Here is a 24,353-nt window from a genome sequence, read left to right as displayed (position 1 = left end):
TTTCTTTCAGGATAAAGTTCTGCACAATATTATGTCTATCTTTACATTTATGGGAGCCAACGTCATGCGTCTAGATGATACTTACAGTTTTCAAGTTATTAACAAGACAGTGAAAATGGTTATTCCGGCACTTATTCAGGTGAGCTGTCTTTATACCATTGCTAGTGTCATTTTCTACAGTTTTACCAGCCTTTCTAAAATGCTCAGGTATTGGTGCCTCTTAAATTGTAGACGATGAAGCTAAGAAGTAATCTTGAAAATGATGTCTTTTCCAAAATATGAATAAATATGCATTCTACAAGGGTATAACTACGAAAGTGCCTTGACTTTATTCTGACAAAGTGAATTTACATTTACTGTGTATTTCAGGACATTGCATCAGTTTGGTAATAACCCTTGTGTAGGGCGATGAAGATAGGAAGCGTTAGAGCTACAGTGGCAGCCTTACTGTGCAAATCCACAGACATGTACAAGCTCTCTCTAAGAGCTAAGCGCTCAGAGATGAGGGAGACGTAGTCTCTGCCTGTAAGGATGGACCATTTGAACTAAAAAGTGGCCTCGCAGATGAAAGAGGTTGGTCATCTCCTTGAGTTCTCTGTTTACCTCCATTGTTGTTGGTCGTATCTTATGTTGTTGACTGACCATTCCAGGGATGACCGTATCAGCACTGTCTCCTTTGAGTCTTGGTATTAGATTGGTATTCTCCGTTTCTAGCACATTAGTGAAACAGGACACACACACATATGTATATACTAAGAAAAACTCTGCCTTGTTATTGTATTTGCCAATAGAATAGGTAAGGGCTAAGAGTCCAGACTAGGGAAAGTCCACCTGGGCCAGGCTGACCACAGTTTCCTAAGAAACCATGTGATTGGTAGGAAAGTGCAGGATTTGCCCAGGAAGTGGCAGCGTCGTCAGTAGCGTGAGCAGAGGCACAGCCGGGAAGGTGCACAGTGTGAAGAGTGTCATGTGGCTGATTGGTGGGGAGCAGAGAACCGAGACAGAAGTAGAGGGCGTTGATTTGTTCATTCTTTTATTTATTGAACAGCTCTGTTTTGAGCGCCCATACCAGAGAAGAATGGTCTGACCTTGATTCTGAAACAGCAGGAGCTCCTGGCCTTTCTGTGCTCTCAGTCGTACCCACTCTTCTCGAGCAAACACAAATCCTGCTTGGTCTCCGCAGCTCCCCGGGCGTCCGAAAGCAGACTTGCTCTCAGTGCCTGGCATCGGGATCTGCCATGTAGTGCCTCCTGTTCCCTCCTCACCCCGGGTCCTGTTTCTGATGAGTCTCCTTTTCGGCAGGGCTCACATCCTACACTCAGTATTCCCCCCAGGGCCAAATAGTGCCTGGGATGTAATTTATCCTTATCGAATATTTCCTGATTGGCCTCTGATTATTAACATTTTAATAGCGTTGGGCACACAGGAAGGCCTTGTCCTGCCCACATAAAGCCTGCTGTGTGGGGGCTCTTTGTTCCCGCCCTGACCCTGCTTGCCACTCTGCAGTCTGACGGCGGAGACTCTGTGGAAGTCACGAGGAACGTGGAGGCGATCGTGGTGAAGATCATGGGAGTGTTTGTGGATGCGCTGCCACACGTCCCAGAGCACAGGCGCCTGCCGGTCCTGGTCCAGCTCGTCGACACCCTCGGCGCAGCACGATTCCTCTGGGTCCTCCTCGTCTTGCTGTTCGAACAGTACATCACAAAGACCTCGCTGGCGGCCGCCTGCGGGGAGAAGGTCAGCGTGGGGGGTGGGTGGAATGCAAGACGGGGGTTTCCCACAGGTTTGTGATCTTTCCCAGCTGACCTGTGGGCAGCGATGTTCCGTGTGCAGTGCTTGCCAGTGCTGGCCCAGACAGAACTGCTCTTCCAGATGCCCTGTCAGTCTTTAACGTTGTTTCGGAGCCATGGCTCTGGATCCCACAGCAGCCGCAGGCACCACTGAGGGTGCAGGTCTGGTGCCCTGTGGGTGGTTCTGCTCTGAGCCCAACAGGACAGCTTTGAGGGATTAAACAGTGTCTCTTGAAAGTGGGCATGAAAGCATTTCACTGGGTAAGGGAAGAGTGTCCGCATCAGTAAGATGCAGGGGATGTTTGGGGGAGCCCTGCTGGATAGACGAGGATAGGACTGAGCGGTCAGGACTGTTTTTAGATGAGAGCTGGGTCTGGGAACAGATCTAGACCTGATCCGAGTAAAGCAGGGTGTTCAGTTCTGCGGAAGTCGTCACGCAGACTCGCCTGGAGTGTGCTTGCGACCCTCCTGGGCTGGCTCTTCAGGTATGGAGCTCGGTCCCATGTGATACGTGGGACTGGAGGAACAAACGTGGTGACGTGTGCTAAGAAATATTTTTACGACATTCCCCTTACTGTGCTTACTAATTAACACGAATTGGACAGGTGCAGTTTTACTACCTGTGTCTCTTTATGCAGGATGCTATGCTGGAAGCAGACACTGAATTTTGGATCTCAGTCTGTTGTGAGTTTAGTGTCCAGGAGCAGATACAAAGCTTGATGAATATCCTCCAGTACTTGCTGAGGTTGCCGGAGGAAAAGGAAGGTGAGAGAACGGGGGCTTACTTCCTGTTGAACTGAACGGTCGGGGGTAGGAAGGGGTGGGCAGAGACTGTGTAGAAGAGAAGCAGTGGTGACGAAACACTGAAATGTCACCATGTATAGGAGACTCGGAGAACATTCCACTATTGCGCGCCAATGACATTGGCTGGATGCGTTGCATGTTCTTAGTTCTATGCCTTTCAGAGCAGAACAGCCAAGAGTATTCGAAAGATGGGTCTGGGGACTTGCGGGGCCTGTTTTCTGTGTGGCCGGCTGTGGCCTGTCTTCCCTGCTCAGCCAGGCAGTGACTTGCCTTATCTTACCGTCGGCTTAGGGACAGAGCGGCAGGGGCCAGAGCACTGTGTGTGGTAACCTGCGAAGGAAGAAGTCTTCGTTTGAGTCTCTGGGACAGTGGTTTCTCAGTGGCCCACCCTGGACCCCCAACCACTGCACCCAACCCTTTTATATTGGATCCATTTGAACATGGGATTCTACAAAGTTTTAGGACATTTTCCACCTCTTGGAATTAAATTTTGAAGACTTCAGTCTGATGTGGCCACCAAGTAAATGCCTGAGGCTTCAGAAATTAATTAGGCTCCTTGTACAATGTTTTTGGCTTCCAGTTGCTTGTCTCGGCTGCCCTCCTTTTGTTTTGTTTTTCTTTTGTTCTTACACACTCTTCTCAGGGCTGCTGGGTACTTCCTTAGTAAATATACTCATGTCTTTCACTAATTTAGTTTTTTACATTTTTTTAAAAATTGATTTCAGAGAGGGAGACATCAATAAGAGAGAATCATTGATCGGCTGCATCCTGCACGCCCCCCACGGGGGATTGGGCCTGCAAATCGGGCATGTGCCCTGACCGGGAATCAAACCATGAGCTCCTGGTTCATAGGCCGACACTCAACCACTGAGCCACACCAGCCGGGCTTCCACTAATTTAAAAGAGGGAAGACTGGGTGTACTGGGATAACAGGTTCTGTACCTCTCTGAGACATGTACCCCATTTCCTGTGCTCTCTGTATCTGCACTGCAGATTGAGGTCCAAGATGAGTGTGGCCACCGCTTTTGTTGCTCTTTTGCAGAAACCGTTCCCAAAGCGGCATCTCCTCCGAGCGCAGCCGCAGGGGAGATGCTGCAGGTGTTCAATGTGGACGCTCACACGGGCAAGCAGCTGCGGCACCTCAAGTTCCTGTCCGTGTCCTTCATGGCCCAGCTCCTGGCTTCCAGCCACTTTATCAGAAAGGTGTGTGTTCTTCAGACGTGTGATGAGACAGTGACTGCTTTTTCCGAAGGAACTGTGTTTTAAACTAGTAAAAAGAGCTTGGTAGATGTCATGAAAACGTGACGCATGGTATCTTAAAATCAGGTTATGAGCTAAAGGAAGATCAGCATTCCATAATTGGTAGGTAAATGAGTATTGATTTGCTATAGTTTTCTGAATCTTTGTAGTACTTTACAGGTATTACCAATAGGTGTAGAATGTAATTAAATGAATAGATTGTAATTAAAACAAAGTAAGGGAAATAGAGTTATTACAACATGATGAGGGTGATCTGAACCTGATTAGATTGTAATGTCAGAAAACAGTTGCTCAGGGAAGTTTGAATTGAATAGTCTTAGGTGAATTAAGAGCCCACCTCAAATGGTTTTTATTACCAGCTGCATAATGTCCTAACGAGGCCGTCTTTACAAATTAGGTCGTTGAAAGCGGTGGTCCTCAGGCTTTAAAAGGCCTTGAACAAAGGTATGTTATGTCTTCTTTTTCCATTTTTATTTGGAAATAATTTCAAACTTTTATCAAAACCCTGGAAGAATAGTACAGAATCCTCACGCGTCTCCTGTGTTTAGCTTGCTGGAGGCGGTCCTCGGCTACATTAACGCGGTTGCACAGTCGGTGGAGAAAAACGCAGACAAGCTAACTGGGAAGTTTTGGCGAGCGCTCCTCAGTAAAGCTTACGACATGTTGGACAAGGTAGGGCTTCGTTTCTCCCCATCTTCTGTGCTTTGTTGCTGTTTTTATGTCCTTGTGAAATGGTTCAGCATAGTTTTACTTTAAGAATAAACCTAGTGCCCTAACCGGTTTGGCTCAGTGGGTAGAGCGTCGGCCTGCGGACTCAAGGGTCCCAGGTTCGATTCCGGTCAAGGGCATGTACCTTGGTTGTGGGCACATCCCCAGTAGGAAGTGTGCAGGAGGCAGCTGATCGATGTTTCTCTCTCATCGATGTTTCTAACTCTCTATCCCTCTCTCTTCCTCTCTGTAAAAAAACAATAAAATACATTTTAAAAACAAAACAAAACAAAGAATAAACCTAGCAATCACTTCTCTTAATATAATGCAGCTCAGATTTTTCTTAGAAAAGAACCTCTTGGTGACGAGAAGTAATTTTGTCAGAAAGACAGTTGTTTCTCTATCGACTATGTGAACATGAGCCTTAGCAAACACTGTGCTTTCAGAATTCAGTCATGGGACTGTGACGTTCCGCTTTATTCAGGTAGAAGTGGAAGGACAGTGCCTGTCAGGTGGGGTGTGAGAGAGCTCTTAGAGGCTCCGTCGGTCCTGACGTAGGATCTGCCCAGCATCCGGCTGAGTGACTCTGCTCCCTGGCATTGATCAGCTCACTTAGTCTGAGCATCTGTTCTTTTTTTTTTAATAAACATGATCAGCAATGCCCTACCTGAAAGTTAGTTTAAGAATTAAATAAGCCCTAGCTGGTTTGGCTCACTGGATAGAGCGTCGGCCTGGGGACTGAAGGATCCCAGGTTCGATTCCGGTCAAGGGCATGTACCTTGGTTGCGGGCACATCCCCAGTAGGGGGTGTGCAGGAGGCAGCTGATCGATGCTTCTCTCTCATTGATGTTTCTAACTCTCTATCCCTCTTCCTTCCTCTCTGTAAAAAGTCAATAAAATACATTTAAAAAAAAAAAAAAAGAATTAAATAAGAAAATGGGCTTGAACATGCCTGGCACCTAAAAGGTATTCAGTGGATAGAAATCTGTCTTGATCTACGTTTATCTTCTCTTTTTTCTAATTGCTTTTTTGTTCATTGTAAACTGCTCTCTAGGTCAATGCCTTGCTGCCCACGGAAACATTCATTCCTGTGATTAGAGGGCTGCTGGGCAACCCCCTGCCGTCTGTCCGCCGGAAAGCGATGGACCTTCTGAACAACAAGCTGCAGCAGAAAGCGTCCTGGAAGAAGAAAACCGTAAGTGACGGCGCGTCCCACCCACTCACCGCCCTGCGGTGTCCGAGCTGCATGTAACTCCCTTACGGGTCTCATGGTACCGTCCACATACGTAGGTGGTTATCTGAATATACTGCCGTGGCACGCGTGTTTTCAAACAGGATCTTAATTCTGTAGGAGTAAAGATATATGTATGTGGAGCTCTTGGAATGAATTTCAACTCTAATAGAATTCTTGCTTGATGTGGACCCCACACTGGCTTGGGGACAATTCTCATCCACTCTCTCTGCCAACCAGGAGATGTTTCGTGTGAACTAGGAACTGTTCCCAGCACATGCATGGCTCAGTAGCAGCGAGTCCATTGGCGGAGGTCACTGTGTGTGATCATGTAGCTCAGGCCTCTGTTGGGCAGTGTCAGCAGTAACCGTGGAAAGTGAACTGGCAGTGTCCTGGCAGCTTTAATTATTGGGAACTTTGCTGTCCTCCTCAGGTTTACCACTTCCTCAGACTGGTTCCAGTCCTTCTGGCCGTTGTGCAGCGTAGAAAAAAGGGGGCCGAAGAACAGGCGGTTAACAGACAGACAGCTCTGTACACCCTGAAGCTTCTGTGCAAGAATTTCGGTGCGGAGAATCCAGAGCCTTTCATCCCGGTGCTGAACACGGCGGTGAGACTGGTCGCTCCGGAGAAGAAGGACGAGAAGAACGTGGTGGGCAGTGCTCTGCTGTGCATAGCAGAGGCGGCCTCCACCCTGGGGCCCCTGGCCGTCCCACAGCTTCCCAGGTGCGCAGTGAGGCCCCGAGGGGGCTCAGCTGGTGGGAAGTGTCATCCCATACAGCGAAAGGTTACGGGTTCCATCCCCAGTTAGGGCACATATGGGAGGAAACTAATCAGTGTTTCTCTCTCACATTGATGGTTCTCTCTCTTTCCTGCCCTCCCTCCCTCCCTCTCTCTAAAAGCAATGAAAACAGGTCCTCAGGTGAGGATTTTTAAAAATTAATTTGCTAAAAAAAGAAAAAATTAATTTGCTAAAGAATTGATCTTCAAGCTGAAAAGCACACCATTCTCACTTACCTTTATGGTGTTTCTTGTCCCCGTTTTTGATCCCCTCTGACCAGCTGTCATTAGGAAGCCACAGGTAAGGCAGACTGGCTGTCAGCCTGCAGGGCACTTGGCTTCGCTGCCTGTGATGCCGAGACTGTACCCACCTGTGGGGTTCCGTGGGGCAGAGCATTGAAGGCTTTTTACACAGGGCCGGACACAAAGCAAGCGTTAAGTCAGGGGACCTCAAACTATGGCCCGCGGGCCGCATGCAAATACAAATATTGTATTTGTTCCCGTTTTATTTTTTTTACTTCAAAATAAGATATGTGCAGTGTGCATAGGAATTTGTTCGTAGTTTTTTTTTAAACTATAGTCCGGCCCTCCAACGGCCTGAGGGACAGTGAACTGGCCCCCTGTTTAAAATGTTTGAGGACCCCTGCATTAAGTGGAAAGGCGTTATTTTTTAAATGAGCGCTGTCAATACTATAGGCACCGGGACACGTCTTGCTCTTTGTCACGGAAGCTATGTAGACGATGTTTTGCAGGCTCTGACATACACAGTGGGTAATGTGGGCACCAGTGTGGGATTTTTTTCATAATGACTTAGACTCCCTTCTCTACTGTTTCCGCTTAACGTTAGTCTAAAACGTGTTATTTCTTCCTAGCCTGATGCCCTCATTGCTGACAACAATGAAGAACACCAGCGAGCTGGTCTCCGGCGACGTCTACCTGCTCAGCGCCTTAGCAGCCCTGCAGAAGGTGGTTGAGACTCTGCCCCACTTCCTCAGCCCCTACCTGGAAGGCGTCCTGGCACAGGTGAGCCCCGTGACCACAGGTGCCATGTGAGGGAGCAGGGGAAAGGGAAAATCACACACTTAATCATTTTGTTTGTTTTTAACTTCCGTTTGTGCAGGAAGATTATTTCTGAAAAGAAGGGCCTTGTTATTCCTAAACGTGTGCCTTCTCTCCCACGTCATCGGGCCTCCTGCTTAGCCCTGACATTGAGAAGGTGTCATTTTGCCATGAGGCTGGTCTCTTGATTGGGCAGAATGTAGTTTATTGCTCTTTTTTTCCCTGAGAGGTTTGGCGTTGAGCTGGCAGAGCTGCCTTTATTTATTTATTTATTTTTTTAATATATTTTATTGATTTTTTACAGAGAGGAAGGTAGAGAGATAGAGAGTCAGAAACATCGATGAGAGAGAAACATCGATCAGCTGCCTCCTGCACATCTCCCACTGGGGATGTGCCCGCAACCCAGGTACATGCCCCTGACCGGAATCGAACCCGGGACCCCTCAGTCCGCAGGCCGACGCTCTATCCACTGAGCCAAGCCGGTTTCGGCAGAGCTGCCTTTATTACTTCCTGTAGGACCGGGTGCGTCCGGCTCTCCTGTGGGAGGCCTCCTGCAGTGCAGCGCAGAGCTTGCTGCAAACGGTGGGCCGGTGGCATTTCCAACTGAAAATGCCCAAGAATGGCCCCGCACCTGTTCTGTTCTCTCGATCGTTTGCCATTTATAACTTCCTTGATGCGAATGATTTAACCAGCGCTTGAAATGTACAGAAAGAGGCCTCTCCCTCTGAGGAGCCTGCTAAGTTTGCTAGCAAGAAGGAGCTCAGCTTCTTATGGCGCTGGGTTCCTGTCCTGAGAACATCGCGAGTCTGAGTGCTCGGACCACTCACCCAGGTCCCCAACTCCCGCTGCGAAAGAGGCACCCGTCCATTTGCATCTGCAGGCGGTCGGGGTTGGCTGGGAAGGCAACGCTCTGGCAAACGGGTACCGAGCCTTCCCAGCCACTAGCATCTGGGCTGTCTTCCCGAGTCATCACCGGGACTCTGCAGATGTTCTCACTGAGTCCACAGAGGCCTCGATCGCTGTCTTTCTGTTGCCGTAGGTGATTCATCTGGAGAAAATCACGCGTGAAATGGGTGCTGCCTCCCAGGCGAATGTCCGTCTCACGTCTCTGAAAAAGACACTGGCCACCACTCTGTCCCCCCGCGTCCTGCTGCCGGCCATCAACAAAACCTACAAGCACACCCAGAAGGACTGGAGGGTGAGCTCTGTCGGGGTTGGACTTGGGGGCGGGGAGGTGCTGTGCTGACAGGTTCCCCTTCATAATGAACTTGGAGTGTGAAGAACTGGCCCCTCTCTCTGCTGTGTTCTTGGTAGAACCACATGGGTCCGTTTATGAGCATCTTGCAAGAGCACATCGGGGTCATGAAGAAGGAAGAGCTCACCTCCCATCAGTCTCAGCTCACCACGTTTTTCCTGGAGGCCCTGGACTTCCGAGCACGGCACCCTGAGGTCAGCTTAGAGCCACTCGCCCCAATCCTGAACGCACCTGCTGAGAGCCAGCCCAAAGCTAGCTGTGAGCTGTTCTACTGGCCAGAAGTATGTAAAGCTGGATGTCAGAACTCTGCCTAATAAAACAGCTCTTTTGTTTTCAGAATGATCTGGAAGAAGTTGGAAAAACAGAAAACCATATCATCGACTGCCTGGTGGCTATGGTTGTCAAACTTTCCGAAGTCACATTCAGACCCCTGTTTTTCAAGGTGAGCTTGCTTCTGCCCTGTCTGCTCTGTGCTCCTCTCAGTAACAAGATGTGTAGAATAAACTCCTACTTCTCTCTCTTTTTAGCTGTTTGATTGGGCCAAGACAGAGGACGCCCCAAAGGACAGACTGTTGACGTTTTACAACTTGGCGGATTGCATTGCCGCCAAACTGAAAGGGCTCTTTACTCTGTTCGCTGGCCACTTGGTGAAGCCTTTTGCTGACACCTTGAACCAGGTGAACATCTCCAAAACAGGTTGGTAGCTGACTCCAGCTCATTGACACCTTGCTCTGTGTGCCTCGCACAAGCTTGGGAAGTATAGTAAGTCTGAAGGGTGGGTGTTTCATGCTGTAGTCGGTGGTCAGGCCCTGAAGTGTCTGCTTTCGCGTCATGAGAAGGGTCATGAGTTAACTGAAAGGAGGAATCACTTACCCGAGAGCCCACCCATGGTGCCACCCTCATCCTGAGCTTGCTTTCTAGATGGAGGGGGAAATGCCCTCTTGATTGTAGTTCTGTCAATAGTGATTTTGAATGTAAACGTTGGAGATTCCATTGTGACATTGTTTTCATTTTTACTCTTCCCCCTCTTACAGATGAAGCGTTTTTTGACTCTGAAAATGACCCTGAAAAGTGCTGCTTGCTCTTACAGTTTATCTTGAGCTGTTTACATAAGATCTTCCTTTTTGACACCCAGCACTTCCTAAGTAAAGAGAGAGCAGAAGCCTTGATGATGCCTCTGGTGGACCAGGTAACCCAGTCAGACCATCTTTTAACTTCTCATTTTTTGTGGATTTAACTTATCTTCATTGGTGGTTTTATTGAGCTCTGCTTTTGAATTTTTCACATGAAAGGCACAATATAAGGTCTAATGCGGCAGTCGCCAACCGGTGGTCCGAGGACCACTGGTGTTCCGTGAGGTCCAAAAGGTTGGCGACCGCTGGTCTAGTGGTTAAGTTTTTAATTTGTTAAAACTGTTTCATTGAGAATGGTGGGGGTGCGGCTGTCCTCTGGCTCTGAGATGCTCTGGAGGGAGGGGTGCTAAGGCTGAGGTCTGTGTGAGCTCCCGAAGGCAGTCACCTTCTTAGACAGTGTTATAACAGCACCCGGTGTTGAGCCCGTCATGAGGACAGTAGAGTATTATTTATACGTTGGGTATTTTTCAAACAGACTGAGCCCTGTCGCTCAAAGTCCTTTTCTCTCTCCTCAGCTGGAGAACCGGCTGGGAGGAGAAGAGCGGTTCCAGGAGCGGGTGACGAGGCACCTGGTCCCCTGCATCGCCCAGTTCTCGGTGGCCATGGCCGACGACTCCCTCTGGAAGCCCCTCAACTACCAGGTCCTGCTGAAGACGAGAGACTCCTCGCCCAAGGTCAGGAGCCGCGGTGGCAGCACTGGTGCCAGCACTGTGCCCGGTGATCTCACCATGTGGCCCAAACAGCTATCGCGCGGTCACGGCTGTGCAACCGTGGTAACTGGGACAAACACGGCTGCTCGTCTTCTAGCACCAGCGGGCAGGCTGTGCCGGACACAAGTTTGTGCCTGCGTCTTTGGGTTTTACTTCCGGGTTATCCATAAATAACAGCAGAACTCCCCGGCCCCTATGGTGTGTGTGTGGCACCAACACTCAAATACTTTTAATACTTCTGCACTTTTAAAACTTGAGAAGACGTGAAGTGATTCCTTGTGCTTTTATTTTAAGCACTTAAGTGTCTCTGTTTCCAGAGACCAATGCTCTGAGCTTGTGCACAGACTTTCCTTTGGGTGAGAGTGTATCTCAGGCCGAGGGGTCTGTGGGAAATGGAAGGTAGGTGTAGCTGGTGACACCCACTGACATGGGGTCAGAGTGCGGAACACAGTTCAGGTTGCCTGTATGACAAACAGATCCCAAACTGCTCAGTAACCTGGCATCCTAGGTGAAAGCCGAATGGACATAAAGTGAAATAAACTCATATTAAAGAACATTTTGTTTTTAAGATACTAGTTTTTACCAACCTTTGCTTTTGATTCCCTCAGGTTCGATTTGCTGCCCTCATTACCGTGCTCGCACTGGCCGAGACACTGAAGGAGAATTACATCGTCTTGCTACCAGAGTCCATTCCTTTCTTAGCTGAATTGATGGAAGGTAATTTCCAATGAAAAAGCAAATGTGGGTGCAGTGGGATAGCCTTGGCTCGACTGGGGACCTGGGAGGCCGGGTTCCTGTTTGAGTGGGGTGGCGGGAAGAGATTAGGAGATGGCCTTTCCTTTGCTTTTCCCTCACACGTGTATTTTGGCTGCAGATGTAGCCTATTGTAGCACGATGTCTAGGGCATTGCGGCAGCCTAGGACAGCTTCCTGTTCACAGCGACCAGCGTCCACTCCGCGCTGGGCATGGTCCTCATTATCCTCAGGACGTAGATGCTGTTACAGTGCTCGTTTCACAAAGGAGAGAACTAGAGGCTTTGGGGGTTAAGTAACTTGATGAACCAACAAAGCACGTGTGACAGTGGAGCTGGGGTGGGAGCCCGGTGTGTGCGGTGTGGACACGGGGCCCAGGAAGCACCAGGCACAGCGCAGCCCAAGGAATGACAGTGGGGCTTCCCCCTAAGGCGGGGGTGGAGGCGGGGAGGCCACGCTTTCAAGTTCGTGATCCACGGCTCATCTCCACAAAGGACATGCACCTGGTTCCTATGGCCCGGAGCACGGCACCGCCAGGAATTGGGAGTTTTCTTGTGGGGCCTCCGTTGGGTTCTGTCTCCCAGGCCTAAGACCCCGGGCAGGGAGGAAGGCACAGGATCTCGGATGTGCTTCCCTGTCTGCTGACTGGTGGTCAGAGACGGGGGGACGCCTGGATGAGGCGGTGGGAATCGGGCCGGAAGCTGACCCGTGTCCTTTCACTTCTAGATGAGTGTGAAGAGGTGGAACATCAGTGCCAGCGGACAGTGCAGCAGCTGGAGGCCGTCCTGGGGGAGCCGCTGCAGAGCTACTTCTAACCGGGGAGGGGTTCGCACTCTGTTCAGAGTTCGGATTTGTATTTTATATTTTTATGTGGGGTGTTTGGTGCCATGTTCGTTTTGGTGCCTTCACACCAACGTGGACTTGACAAGATTCCTCCCTGGTTTGTACTCCACCCAGCCCCTCCTGCCATCTGTACAGAATTGCAAGGAGTAAATGACACGTGGTGGTTTGATACAGGCGGCTGTGTTGTTTCAACGTTTATTAGTCCTTCCTGACTGTGCTGGTACAGCAGGTCTCATCCTCGCACCCCAGCTGACCGTACCCACTGGACTGCAGGTGCAACCCTTAGCTCTTCGGTAAAGCAATGTCTTACGCACCCGGTAGCCAGGTCAGATTCACTCAAAGCAGTACATTTTCTTCACTTCAAGAAAGTGAGTTATTCGGCTTTCAACAAGAATGCTTTTGACTGTGTAAAGCCATTTGGACTTTTACTTTCATTTTGGGTAGATAACACTCAGCCTTGATTTTTTTGTGTGCCCACAGAGGGCAGTAGTTCTGGAATGTATTTTTCACTCAGGACAATAATTATCTCCTTTATCTTTCGGCCTTTCACGCGGGCGGAGGGAACGGAGGCTACAGGCTGTTTCTAAAACAGCTACACCTGACAGATGCACCAACCGGAAGCCCCCCACTTCTCCCCCCCTCCCCCTGCCCCAGGAGGAGGAGGAGGACTTTCCCACGGGTGATAACCAAGAGTCACTTGTATGAGAAAGAATCGGATTTTTTTGAAGTTCTCTAATCCTTATATGATGTCACAGTGACAGTCGTGACAAAGAAGCAAAAGGCTGACATGCAGTTTAGAGATACATATATTCTCTTCAAGGAAAGTCTTAGTAAGATTCAGTCATAAATGCTAATAGCTTTACTTCAAAAACATCTTAAGATTTTGTATTCAGTCCTTTGTTTTACAATCTCCATGTACAATGAACTATTGGACTTAGAGGAAAATCTCAGTCATGCAATCTTTCAGGAAGAAAAAAATAACCCTGGGATTCTAGAGTCTTCTTGCCCTCCCGCCCCCATCAATGTTTTTTGAGTTTGGCAAGATTCGGCATAATAAACTAACAGGAAAACGTGGGAAAGAATGCTAGAAGTTTCTACACTGAGTGGGTACTTTAAAATATATATATATATATTGGTAATAGTATTCTTTTCAGTATATTGGTATTAAAAAATAACGAATATCTGTTATGAAAATACTTCCTAAATCCTGGCAGAATCCAGCTCAGCAATTTAATATGACAAATGATCTGGCTGATGTAGCTTTTGACCTCCCCACTCCCAAGCCTCTTAAATTTCCTGAAACAAGATCTGACATGTAAGAATTCTGCAAAGAATTCTGCCAACTCGTTTCAAAGAATCATAGGAAAAATTACAGAAATGCAACACTTAACTTGCTGATACAGGTTTGATTTAATCACTCAGATAGAACAATGTTTGATCTCAGCCTAGTGATGGACTAATCTGGAAGAGCAGAGAGGCGGTGTCGCTTTGCATGCAGACAACGAACAGGTGTTTATGCTGCCTCTCTACGTTGGTCTATTTCACTTTCTGGTAGGGCCTGTTTCATAAACATTAAATCGATTCTTAACTTTGCTTTGTGACCCATAAACATTTGCAAATTCCTCTCGCTTCTACCTTAAACTCGCTGTACAGGTAAATTCATAAAAAAAAATCCTACAATAACCACTTACTGGTACAAAAGTATTGTGATTGACATCAAGTGAATTTCAACACCATTTGTTTTTGTTGCTTTTGCTTTGTTTTGTTGCCTTCATCTCTGTGCCGTGTGCATGTCATAGTGTTACTGATTTGGTGGTGCTTACAGTTAGATGCTTATCATGTTAAAGGAAACTGCCAGGTGTAAGTCGCTATCAACTCCTCGGCTGCGGGGATGAGAGAAGGCTCCTTAAGAATGTGGTCCCTGGGGCTCTTCTATAATTAATGTCTTAGGTGATTTAAGAGCCGAGTCATTCCAAGGCCCTGGTGAGTGTATCTAACCTGCAGTGGCACAAGGGCAGACAGAAGAGCATAAGGAACATGGTTTTGGGCACCACTGTACATCCATCCCAGCTCCCAGCACGGTGCTGGCAAAGGCAGCGCTCGATGCACGTTTGCTGCGGTATAGAACAGGCACCTCACCAGTGCCCGGTGACTGTGAAGCAGGTTATAAACGAGAGGCGAGTAAGAGAGGAGGAGGCCTGAATAATGCATAAGCTGCTGCTGCCTCCAACTTCCTCCTCCTGCGCTAGACGGAGCCTCCTGCATGACAGGTCTAAGGACACCAGGAGGACTAATGCTGCGGAAGCTCATCTTAACTATATACACAGGTAGTATGGTCGTGAGATGCATTGTAACCAGGCCAGTGTCACGAAAGCCATTCTGTATTTCAGTTTTTGTGGTGGTCGTGCCAGCTACCAGCTCCTGACTTCCAGCAGCTGGATGTCTCCGTCAACCTCCAGGGTGTCGATGCTGGGGAGCTCTTTGAACCTGTGCTTGTACTCCAGGCTGTGGACGCCATTCACCGCAACCTTGAACTCTTTAACATCACAGTAAATTATCATCTGGAAGGAAAGGACGCGCAACCTTAGTGCTTCCCTTGGTTTAAAAATCTGAGTTTCTTGTACAAACAGGACTCGCTTCCTGGAAGAAAGGGCTGCCACCCAAAGCTGTGTGTGACCAACAGGGACGATGGCAGTGCAGGCAGTTTCATGGTCCCCGTGTCTCCATATCGACGGGCGTTAAAAATACCACCCCAGGACTGAGACAAGGTTCCTGCTAAAATTCCCATTAACTAACAGGCTATCCAGTTTTTGACGTGACAACGAATGTCTAATAATTCCATTCTACTGGGTTTGCCATTGGCACTGACTGTCTATGTTATAAATAGGACATTGAAAATACAATCTCGAGAGAAACAACACCCACACACACACAGCTGCACAGTAGGGCTTGACCTGCGCGGACTGTCTGTCTTAAGCCCTGCTCCCAGGATCCTTTTCCCTGTCCCCTTTTCAAAATATGATCTTACCTCAAAGTACATCCCAGGACTAAATGGGAAACAGGTAATATTTCTCTCTTCTTCTCCCCAGGACTCTTGAAGGAAAGAATTCCTTATAAATGCTTTACTATTCAGGCGCGGGTTCAAGTGGAGAGCAATATCCTTTGATTTTCCTGATATCAGATCAACATTAAAGCTTTTAAGACAAAAAAAAATAAAATTTAGTCAACTAGAAGAGAGTAGTGCACTTTCTGAAATTTAACAAGCAGAACTGAACTCTGACTATAATTACACAAAATGAAAGTATGCATATGGACATAGGAACACGAAAGGTGAAATGAAACTAAATTCCAAGTTAGCATTCCATAGATATGTTATTTGTAAAATGAAGATGGAAAAAAAAAAACTTTAAAATCAATGTTGAGGGTACGGATCTGGTTGGGAGGAAGCTGAGGGTTTAGAAGAATAAGCCAAGTGATTTCTTCAGCTGCGGGGGGGCAGGGTCCTGTCAAGAAGGGATTCTCCTCATGTCTGTGTGTTCTGTTCTTGGAAGTGTACTTCTGTCTAGGAAATACCTCATTTCAAGCTTTCAGAATCTGAATATCCCAGGAGAAGGTCCGTAAAGCAGGCATTTTACAAGTTACATGACAAGAGGGGCCCTAAGAAGAGCTACAGGAACTCCCAGGGCTGCCCTGGATTCTGCCAGGGAAGGAGGGGCCACCCTGAGTCTGGCCACAACATTAGGATTTAGTCCTGGTTCTGCCACCAACTAGTGAGCAGCCTGAGTTCCTCTTTATTACCCGCACCTTTCAGCTGAGGACTGGCACCCTAGCGCTACTGGGATCTCACAAGACAGCTGTGTGGTGAGAGCCAAGAGGAGACACGTGGGAGGGGGTTGCACTGTCACACGTGGGAGGGGGTTGCACTGTCACACGTGGGAGGGGGTTGCACTGTCACACGTGGGAGAGTGTTGCACTATTACACGTGGGAGAGGGTTGCACTGTCACGTGGAAGAGGGTTGCACTGTCACACGTGGGAGAGGGTTGCACTACTGTTAACTGTGATACCAACCCTTTGGCCTTCGAGTTCACTTCTCCCTTAATGACGACAGTCCGTCCAGGGCCCATGGAGGAGTTCAATCTCGCCACGAAAGGCAGAGTCTGAAAAGAGACCACAGTCGGCACCAGGAAGCCTGCAGGACGCCATGTGGGAAAACTGCCCAAACACGGACATGTTCACAGGCTGTGGCTGCAACCCCGTGAAGGGACAGCCGGTGTCTGCCCTGGTCCCGGACGGGCCCCCAGCAGGAACCACCGTGCCTGGCTCACGGCTAACACTCGTGAAAGGATGGTGTGGAGTGGGACCTGCTGTCCTGAGTGAGTGACGCTCCCGCTGAAGAGCCGGTGGGTGGGGTCGGAAGCGCTGCTCCTGCCTCGAGGGGGCAGGGAGGGAATGGCACTAATGGCTCCGTAGGGGCCTGGGGCCGGAGGATGTCCAGGGGCAGCACACACATGCCAGGCGGCTGCCCTGGGCTTCTACGGAGGGTCGAGGCACCATTTATCAGCAAATTAAAACTTAACTCGTCCTACGGGAGTAAACATTGGGGGCTCTTCAAACCTTTGACAAATAGTTGATAGGTAGTATTTTGGCGCAAGTCAAAGTGTGATGGGCTGTCGAACCTTTGCTCTTGGTGCAGACAGTTCTGGGTACGATTTTATCAGTGTCTCCTCTATTACTAGGCTGTGGGGAGACAGGGCCGCAGTGAGGGCTGGGATGAATGGCGCTGTCTTCCAACACTGAAACCACTCGCTCACTGGGCAGCTTTACAGAACGTTCTACATATTCTAACAGGCAGCAATACTTACAAACTGTGACATGCCGGCACTGGGTACCTACGGGGAGAGAGAGACAGAATGAGGACGCCTGAAAGGAAAAAACCGCAGCGCTGTGTACGGAACAGGAGTAACTGGATCTCTCTAGTGTCCTGAGCCAGCCTGGCGGGGACCACAGTGCCTGCTCTGCCCTGGGGCTGATCCCCAGGCGACAAGAGCGCCATGGCGGTGTGGTCCGGAGTCGTCAGGGCTCCTCGGGCTGGAAGGACAATCGGAATCCTGTACCCCCCCACCCCCCGCCCCCGTTTTAAACTGGTGGTTCAGCCCTAGCTGGTTTGGCTCAGCGGATAGAGCGTCAGCCTGCGGACTGGGAGGTCCTGGGTTCGATTCCAGCCAAGGGCACATGCCCAGGTTGCAGCTCGATCCCCAGTGGGGACGTGCAGGAGGCAGCCAATCAATGATTCTCTCATCATTGATGTGTCTATCTTTCCCTCTCCCTTCCTCTCTGAAATCAATAAAGAAATATATATATATATATTTTTTACAAACTGCATTCTTTAAAAAAAATAAAAATAAAAAATAAACTGGTGGTTCATTCAAAGACTTGACACTTACATCTTCTCCATTTAGAACTGCCACTTCCAGAGTGGATGCTTGGGCGCTCCTTAAATCCTGAAGAAAAGATAAGACTGATCGTTAACATCCATCCAATTCCAAGTGCAATCTGCTTGACATAACAACAAGAATTACAGCCCGGCCAGTGGGGCTCAGTGGCTGAGCGGCAACCCATGCACCGAGAGGTTGCAGGTTTGATTCCCGGTCAGGGCGCATGCGGGGTGCGGACTCGATTCCTGGCGGGGAGGCATGCAGGAGGCAGCGATCGATCAACATAAATGTTCCTATCGCCCTCCCCCTTCCTCCCTCTCTCAAATCCATACACTTTATTATTTTGTTTAAATATGTTGAGAATTCTGCCTTAGTATTTTGGGAGGGCAAGTTAGCACTTTCAACCACAACATAAAATGCAGACACCCCTTGGCTCAGACAGCCCACCTCCAGGAAACATCTTGGAGAGACTCCCCCTTACTCCTGGGTCGAGGGAACAGCCCCAGCGGCTAAAAAGGGCTTTTTGTTGGAACTGCCCTAGATTGGAGGTCTGCAGACGGCAATAGCATGGGGGGTCCAGGCGTTAACTGAAGGGGTTTCCTTCCATCTCAGCAGGAAGCGTGACCGACGGCCCCGCGTGGGGGAAGGCCACTCACCGAGCTGAAGCTGAAGCCCACCGAGTGGATGCTCACTTTGCCGTAGATGCCCAGCGTGTCGATTTTCTCGGGGCTGATCCTGTGGGCGTAGAGCAGCGTGTGCTTTCCATTGACAGCCACCTGGGTGGACACGGTTTACCAACAGTTAACAACTCCATCTTACAGATTTACACAAACTGAAATCTGTTTACTTGGGTTGGGTTTTAAGCTGATCCCTTTCCCGCAGGGCCCCACTGTGTCTGCCCAGACTGACGGGCGGCATCGCGCCACCAGCGGGGTTCATCTTCTCCTGGCTTCCTGATCTCAATAAAGCCGTAAGTCCGTCCATCCTCTGCATACCAGTCGTGCACGCGTGCACATACGTGGGTCTGCGTGTACGTATCTGTGCGTAGATGAGACCTCCAGAGGCCCCGGATGCCCGGGAGGCCTGAGCCCAGGAGAGATCCACCCCGCAAGTGTGCCCCGCTCCGAGAGCCCACAGTGCAGGGGGCAGGCGCTCAGCCTGCCTTGGCTGCACTTGGTGCAGGAATGACCCTGGGCAAGTCCCCAGCTTCTCTGGGATCGGTTTGCAAGCAGGCAACGCTCTCCCCACAGGGCTGCCATGTGACGGGATGAGAAGGGCCGTGGGACCACGTTCTCCGTCCCACAGGCCGAGAGGAGATGCTCATGGCAGCCCGATTCTGAGATCTCTGCATCTGAAACCCCACGACCCTAAAGAACCCCCTTGCGGCAGGACCTGACTTCACACTGGGATCCTGGCTTCTACATTCGCACCTGTCATTAGTCCCACCCCTTGCGTCATGGTTGTGACTACTGACCCACAAAGAATACAGGGCTGGGCCAATTCAGAACTGAGCTCCGCCCTGCGAGGAGAAACATGAGCAGGAAGGAGCCGTGGCTCCCGCCTCGCCGAGGGGACCCGCCTGGCCCCTGCACTGAGGACAGTCATCCAGCCAGACTCTCTGGATTTGAGAAACGGGGGGGGGGGCTCCCTACTGGGAAAGCGTCCTGCGCACGCTCGTGAGTGAGGTCCAGCTTTTAGCCTCCCAACGCCACCTGGAATTTGTCTTTCAGCACCATCATCACGATCTCGAAGGACTTCTCCTTCCTGAAAGGCATGTCGTAGGTGATCTCTTCCCGCCCCCATTTCTCGTTTTTCAGAGTGTTGCACACGATGCAGTTGGTCCTTTTGAAACGGGGGTTGAAGTGGAAGACCACATCCGCTCGAGGGTTCACGCTGCTGCCGCACTGTAGGTCCACCTGGAACCTGGGAGGAGAGACGGCACCTGAGCACCGGGAGAGGGAGGCCGCACGGAGTGGGGGCCCACGGCAGGGACTCCAGGCAGAGGAACACATGGCGGACCCTCTCCTCATTCACCCACAGGGCCTAAGCACCCTTCCTTCGCTTCTTCCTTAGTAACGGACCCTGGAGCTGGGGCTGGGGCTGGGGCTGGGGCTGGGGCCCCGTCTGTCCAGAGGGAGCCTCAATTCTCCGGCCTCCCTAGTCCATCCCCTGGCCTTCCCCACAAACAGCACATGTGCCCACCCAGCTACCCAACGCACGATGTGAGGCTGCAGTTCTAGCGCCAAGAATCACGGGAAAGGGGCCTTCACCTGGGACAGCAGAGCGGACGCCAGAGGAGGCCTGCTTCTTTAAGACTTGGCAGCAGTGCCTTAAGCGCCTGGGCTGTCTCCCTCAGACCCGACTCTTCCCTTTAAGGCACTGTCATGTGGGCAGCAGCCACTGACCTGAGCCCAACTCTAACAGATATGGCCTTGTCCACAGTTTGTACCCAGCCCATCAGATGAAAACTACCCAAACGGGCCTTAGGAGACGCTGTGGGGGTGACCCTGCAACTGGACTCTGTCCCTGCCATCTGACCACAGTTCCCCTCACTAACCATACATCCAATCTATATATATAAAAGCCTAAGCAACCGTTATCTATGACACACACTGACCACCAGGGGGCAGACGCTCAACACACAGGCATGGAAACATGGAACAGACTGATGAATCTCAGAGGGAAGCGGGGCGGCGGGAGGGTGGGACGAGATTAACCAAAGATCTTATATGCATACTACAGGCCCGGTGCCCTCAGCCTGGCCTGCGGGGATCAGGCCAAAACCGGCGGTCTGACATCCCCCAAGGGGTCCTAGATTACAAGAGGGTGCAGGCAAGACTGAGGGACTCCACCAGTGCACAAATCCATGCACCAGGCCTCTAGTTCTTTATAATGAGATCAGACTTAGAGCAATAAAATAAAAAACCCAAATAACATCTATTTCAGTCACTCATTCCAATCTCAGACTCTGGGCCAGGATACTGACGGAAGCAAAATCGGCCTCAAGTACCTTAATGTCTCTCCTACGTTATGTTATTGTCACAAGGAGACAGTTTCTTCGTATTCTTCTACATCGAATGCAATGATGATCTTACCTGTCCGAGTCCCCGGGAACGTGCCCACGGATCACAATCAAAGTTCCAGGCTCCAACTGCTCAGGGATGGTCCCAACATAGGGGATTATCTGGGGGAAATAATTTGAACATATATGCTTTTACAAGAAGCGGAAAGACTACATTGTTAAGCACCACGTTTTTATCACATATAAACCCAGCATTTCCCAAGTGGCCCGCACTGTTTTCAAACAGCTACGCAGTCACTGCAGCCCTGGGGTTGCTCTCAATCCTGCCAAAGGTAGAAGGTGACTGCAGAGGACTCGGTTACCGGGTTGTAGATGACATTCTGTAGGTTGTTCAAGGACAGCATCTTTCCCTTCCACTTCAGTGTTGATTGCAGTCTCTCTTCTGTGTGCGAGCTCAGATTTTAAGCAAGTTTCTTTTAAAGGTTTCCTCGAATGAAACGGAGGTAGTTGCCCTGTGCAAAATCAAAACAGAGGGGAAAAAATGCATCACTTTTCTTTATGTCATAATTATTCTTAAAGGTAAGTTAGAAATTATTTCACTAATATTTGCCAAATAACAGGATGCTATTGTAGTCAAAGATCTGACCCCAATTCTCACCGAGTATGCTTATATTGGCAGCGAAATCTCAGACATCCAGATCTGAGGTGATACCTCCTTGTCATTTTAATTTGCACCTCTCTGATGATCAGTGACTTTGAGCATTTTTTTCATATGTCTCTTGGCCATCTGTGTTCACTTTGGAGAAGTGTCTATTTAGGTCCTTTGCCCATTTTTTAATGGCATTGTCTTCCTTTTGTCAAGTTGTATGAGTTCCCTGTATATTTTGGATATTAACCCTTTATCAGATGTATCGTTGCCAAATATGTCCTCCCATACAGTGGGCTCCCTTTTCATTTTGTTGGTGGTTTCTTTTGCTGTGCAGAAGCCTTTTATTTTGATGTAGTCCCATTTGTTTATTCTATCCTTAGTTTCCTTTGCCCTAGGACAGTGACGGCGAACCTTTTGAGCTTGGCATGTCAGCATTTTGAAAAACCCTAACTTAACTCTGGTGCCATGTCACATATAGAAATTTTTTGATATTTGCAACCAAAGTAAAACAAAGACTTATATTTTTGATATTTATTTTATTTATTTAAATGCCATTTAACAAAGAAAAATCAACCAAAAAAATGAGTTTGCGTGTCACCTCTGACACGCGTGTCATAGGTTCGCCATCACTGCCCTAGGAGATATATCTGTAAACATATTGCTACGAGAGAGATCTGAGATTTTACTGCCTATGGTTTCTTCTAGGATTTTTATGGTTTCATGACTTACATTAAGTTTTTTAACCATTTTGAGTTTACTCTTGTGTATGGGGTAAGTTGGTGGTCTAGTTTCATTTTTTTTGCATGTGTCTGTCCAGTTTTCCCAACACCATTTACTGAAGAGACTGTCTTGACTGCAGTGTATGGTCTTGCCTCCTTTGTCAAATATTGAGCGTAATGGTTTGGGTCGATTTCTGGGGTCTCTGTTCTGTTCCACTGATCTATATGCCTGTTCTTGTGCCAGTACCAGGCTGTCTTGATTACAGTGGCTTTGTAGTGTAACTTGAGATCTAGTATTGTGATTCCTCCAACTTTGTTCTTCTTTCTCAGGATTGCTGGGGCCGTTCGGGGTTCTTTTTTTGTTCCATATACATTTTTGGAGGATTTGTCCTAGATCTGTGAAATATGCTGTTGGTATTTTCATGGGGATTGTATTGAATCTGCAGTTTGCTTTGGGAGTATGGGCATTTTAATGATGTGAATTCTACCAATCCATGAACACGGTATATTCTTCCACTAGTGTTTATCTTCCTCTTTTTTTTTCAGCATCCTGTAGTTTTCCGAGTACAGGTCTTTTACCGCCTTGGTTAAGTTTATTCCTAAGTTCCTTAGTTTTTGTTGTTGTTGTTGTTGCAATAGTAAATGGGATTGTTTAGTTTCTCGTTCTTTTTTTTTTTAAAGATATATATTTTATTGATTTTTTTTACAGAGAGAAAGGGAGAGGGATAGAGAGTTAGAGACATTGATGAGGGAGAAACATCGATCTGCTGCCTCCTGCACACCCCCTACTGGGATGTGCCCGCAACCAAGGTACCTGCCCTTGACCGGAATCGAACCTGGGACCCTTCAGTCCGCAGGCCAACGCTCTATCCACTGAGCCAAACCAGTTAGGTGGTTAAGTTTATTCCTAAGTTCCTTAATTTTGTTGTTGTTGTTGCAATAGTAAATGGGATTGTTTAGTTTCTCTTTCTGAGAATTCATTATTAGTTTATAAAAAAAAAAAAGCCACCGCTTTTTGGGTGTTGATTCTGTAACCTGCTACGCTGCCAAACTCACTGGAGTCTAGTATTTTCTGGTGGAGGCTTTGGGGCTTTCTAGGAACGATACCCTGTCACCTGCGAATAACAGTTTCCCTTCCTCCTTTCCCGGGTGGATGCCCTTCGCCTCTTCCTGTCTGATCGCTGCGGCCAGGGCTTCCAGCGAGTGGTAAGAGCGGGGATGTCACCCCAATTTTTAAAAAGGACCCGCGGGTACACCGAGTAGCTGGAGGGAAGGCTAAGACTTACGAATGAAAAGAGGAAGGAAACTCGAGTTTCCGGAGTCCGGACCCGCCCGGAGCACCTGACCGGCCGCGGGTCACCGGAGCCGGGAGGAAGCCGCCGCCCGCGGGGGAGCCCCGACCTGGCTCCCCTCCCGCCCGCCCGGCCCGGTCCCCGATCCCAGTCCCGACCCCGATCCCGCGCGCCTCGCAGGCGCCCCCGTCGCGCTCCCAGCCCGGGACCCGCATCACCCGGTGGCCCGAGCGCACGGGGCCGCGGTGTCACCCGGTCCCGGGGCTTTAAAGGGCGGCGGAGGGGCCTCCAGGTCGCAGCCTCGGCTGCAGGGGCCGGGGCGCGGGAGGGGCCGGGGCGCGGGACCCCCATCGGCTCCCCCGGGACGGCCTCCCATCGGACCCTCCCGCGGCGCCCCCCGCGCCCCCGCAGAGCAGCCCACTCACCGGCGATGCGAGGCGCTCGGGCGGAGGGCGTGTCCGCGGGTCCGTCCGGTTCCGGTTCCGCTCGGCTCCGCGGCTACGGGCCGCCCCGGCGCTCAGTCCGCCGCTGTTTCCGGTTCTGCCCAGCGGCCGGGGGTGGATGGGATGAGAACGGGGCGGAGTCTGGGGTCACGCCGCCCTGGAGACGGGGTGTTGCAAGGGGAGCATCTGGGGCGGCTTTGGTCGCTGCCCGGAAGCCTCGGGAGGAGGTGCAGGTGCAGGTGCAGGTCAAGGTCAAGGTCAAGGTGAGTGAGAGGAGGGGGCGGATGCAGATTTGGGGGGAGAACGCGGGAGCCATTCGTGCAAAGAGCCTGAGGCTCCCGACAAGCGTTTGGTGCCGAGGGAGAGAGGAAAACGGAGGGAAGGAGGCTCTGGACGCGATGGGGTCACGGGGACAGTAGCTCCTGGACCACGGACCCAGGACAGAAGCCAAGGAGAGAAAGAACCAGGAG

General features: G+C 49.8%; 2 protein-coding genes across 4 annotated transcripts in view; one reads left to right on the top strand and one right to left on the bottom strand.

The window, feature by feature from the left end:
- The window catches only part of HEATR1 (HEAT repeat containing 1), a 35,735-nt gene extending 23,239 nt beyond the window's left edge, over positions 1–12,496 (top strand). For both annotated transcript variants that reach the window (XM_070401348.1, XM_070401347.1), the window contains exons 29-45: positions 11–139; positions 1,507–1,737; positions 2,429–2,555; positions 3,637–3,797; positions 4,252–4,298; positions 4,403–4,526; positions 5,617–5,757; positions 6,227–6,516; positions 7,443–7,593; positions 8,669–8,827; positions 8,944–9,078; positions 9,222–9,326; positions 9,412–9,580; positions 9,919–10,073; positions 10,533–10,691; positions 11,336–11,444; positions 12,206–12,496. In XM_070401348.1, coding sequence (XP_070257449.1) covers positions 11–139; positions 1,507–1,737; positions 2,429–2,555; positions 3,637–3,797; positions 4,252–4,298; positions 4,403–4,526; positions 5,617–5,757; positions 6,227–6,516; positions 7,443–7,593; positions 8,669–8,827; positions 8,944–9,078; positions 9,222–9,326; positions 9,412–9,580; positions 9,919–10,073; positions 10,533–10,691; positions 11,336–11,444; positions 12,206–12,294 — 2,481 coding nt within the window. In that variant the 3' untranslated portion in view covers positions 12,295–12,496. The remainder of the gene's footprint in view (positions 1–10; positions 140–1,506; positions 1,738–2,428; positions 2,556–3,636; positions 3,798–4,251; positions 4,299–4,402; positions 4,527–5,616; positions 5,758–6,226; positions 6,517–7,442; positions 7,594–8,668; positions 8,828–8,943; positions 9,079–9,221; positions 9,327–9,411; positions 9,581–9,918; positions 10,074–10,532; positions 10,692–11,335; positions 11,445–12,205) is intronic.
- A 614-nt stretch (positions 12,497–13,110) lies between these two features.
- On the bottom strand, positions 13,111–23,971 carry LGALS8 (galectin 8). Of its 2 annotated transcripts, XM_070401350.1 has the most exons (11): positions 23,866–23,971; positions 21,143–21,292; positions 20,854–20,942; positions 19,471–19,681; positions 18,415–18,534; positions 17,768–17,824; positions 17,186–17,212; positions 16,938–17,060; positions 16,392–16,480; positions 15,351–15,516; positions 13,111–14,883 (listed from the first exon to the last, which is right to left on the bottom strand). In XM_070401350.1, the coding sequence occupies exons 2-11, from the start codon at positions 21,182–21,184 to the stop codon at positions 14,734–14,736; spliced, it is 1,074 nt and encodes a 357-aa protein (XP_070257451.1). In that variant the 5' UTR covers positions 21,185–21,292; positions 23,866–23,971; the 3' UTR covers positions 13,111–14,733. The 2 variants fall into 2 exon arrangements, with proteins under 2 accessions (XP_070257451.1, XP_070257452.1); XM_070401351.1 differs by lacking the exon at positions 16,938–17,060.
- Positions 23,972–24,353: the final 382 nt, after the last annotated feature.

Source organism: Myotis yumanensis, unplaced genomic scaffold (assembly GCF_028538775.1).
Source record: "Myotis yumanensis isolate MYYU_CA2020_CCGP unplaced genomic scaffold, mMyoYum1.0.hap1 SCAF_22, whole genome shotgun sequence".
Lineage (NCBI taxonomy): Eukaryota > Metazoa > Chordata > Mammalia > Chiroptera > Vespertilionidae > Myotis > Myotis yumanensis.
Note: the sequence above shows the minus strand (reverse complement) of the source record. Positions and strands in the feature narration are given on the sequence as shown.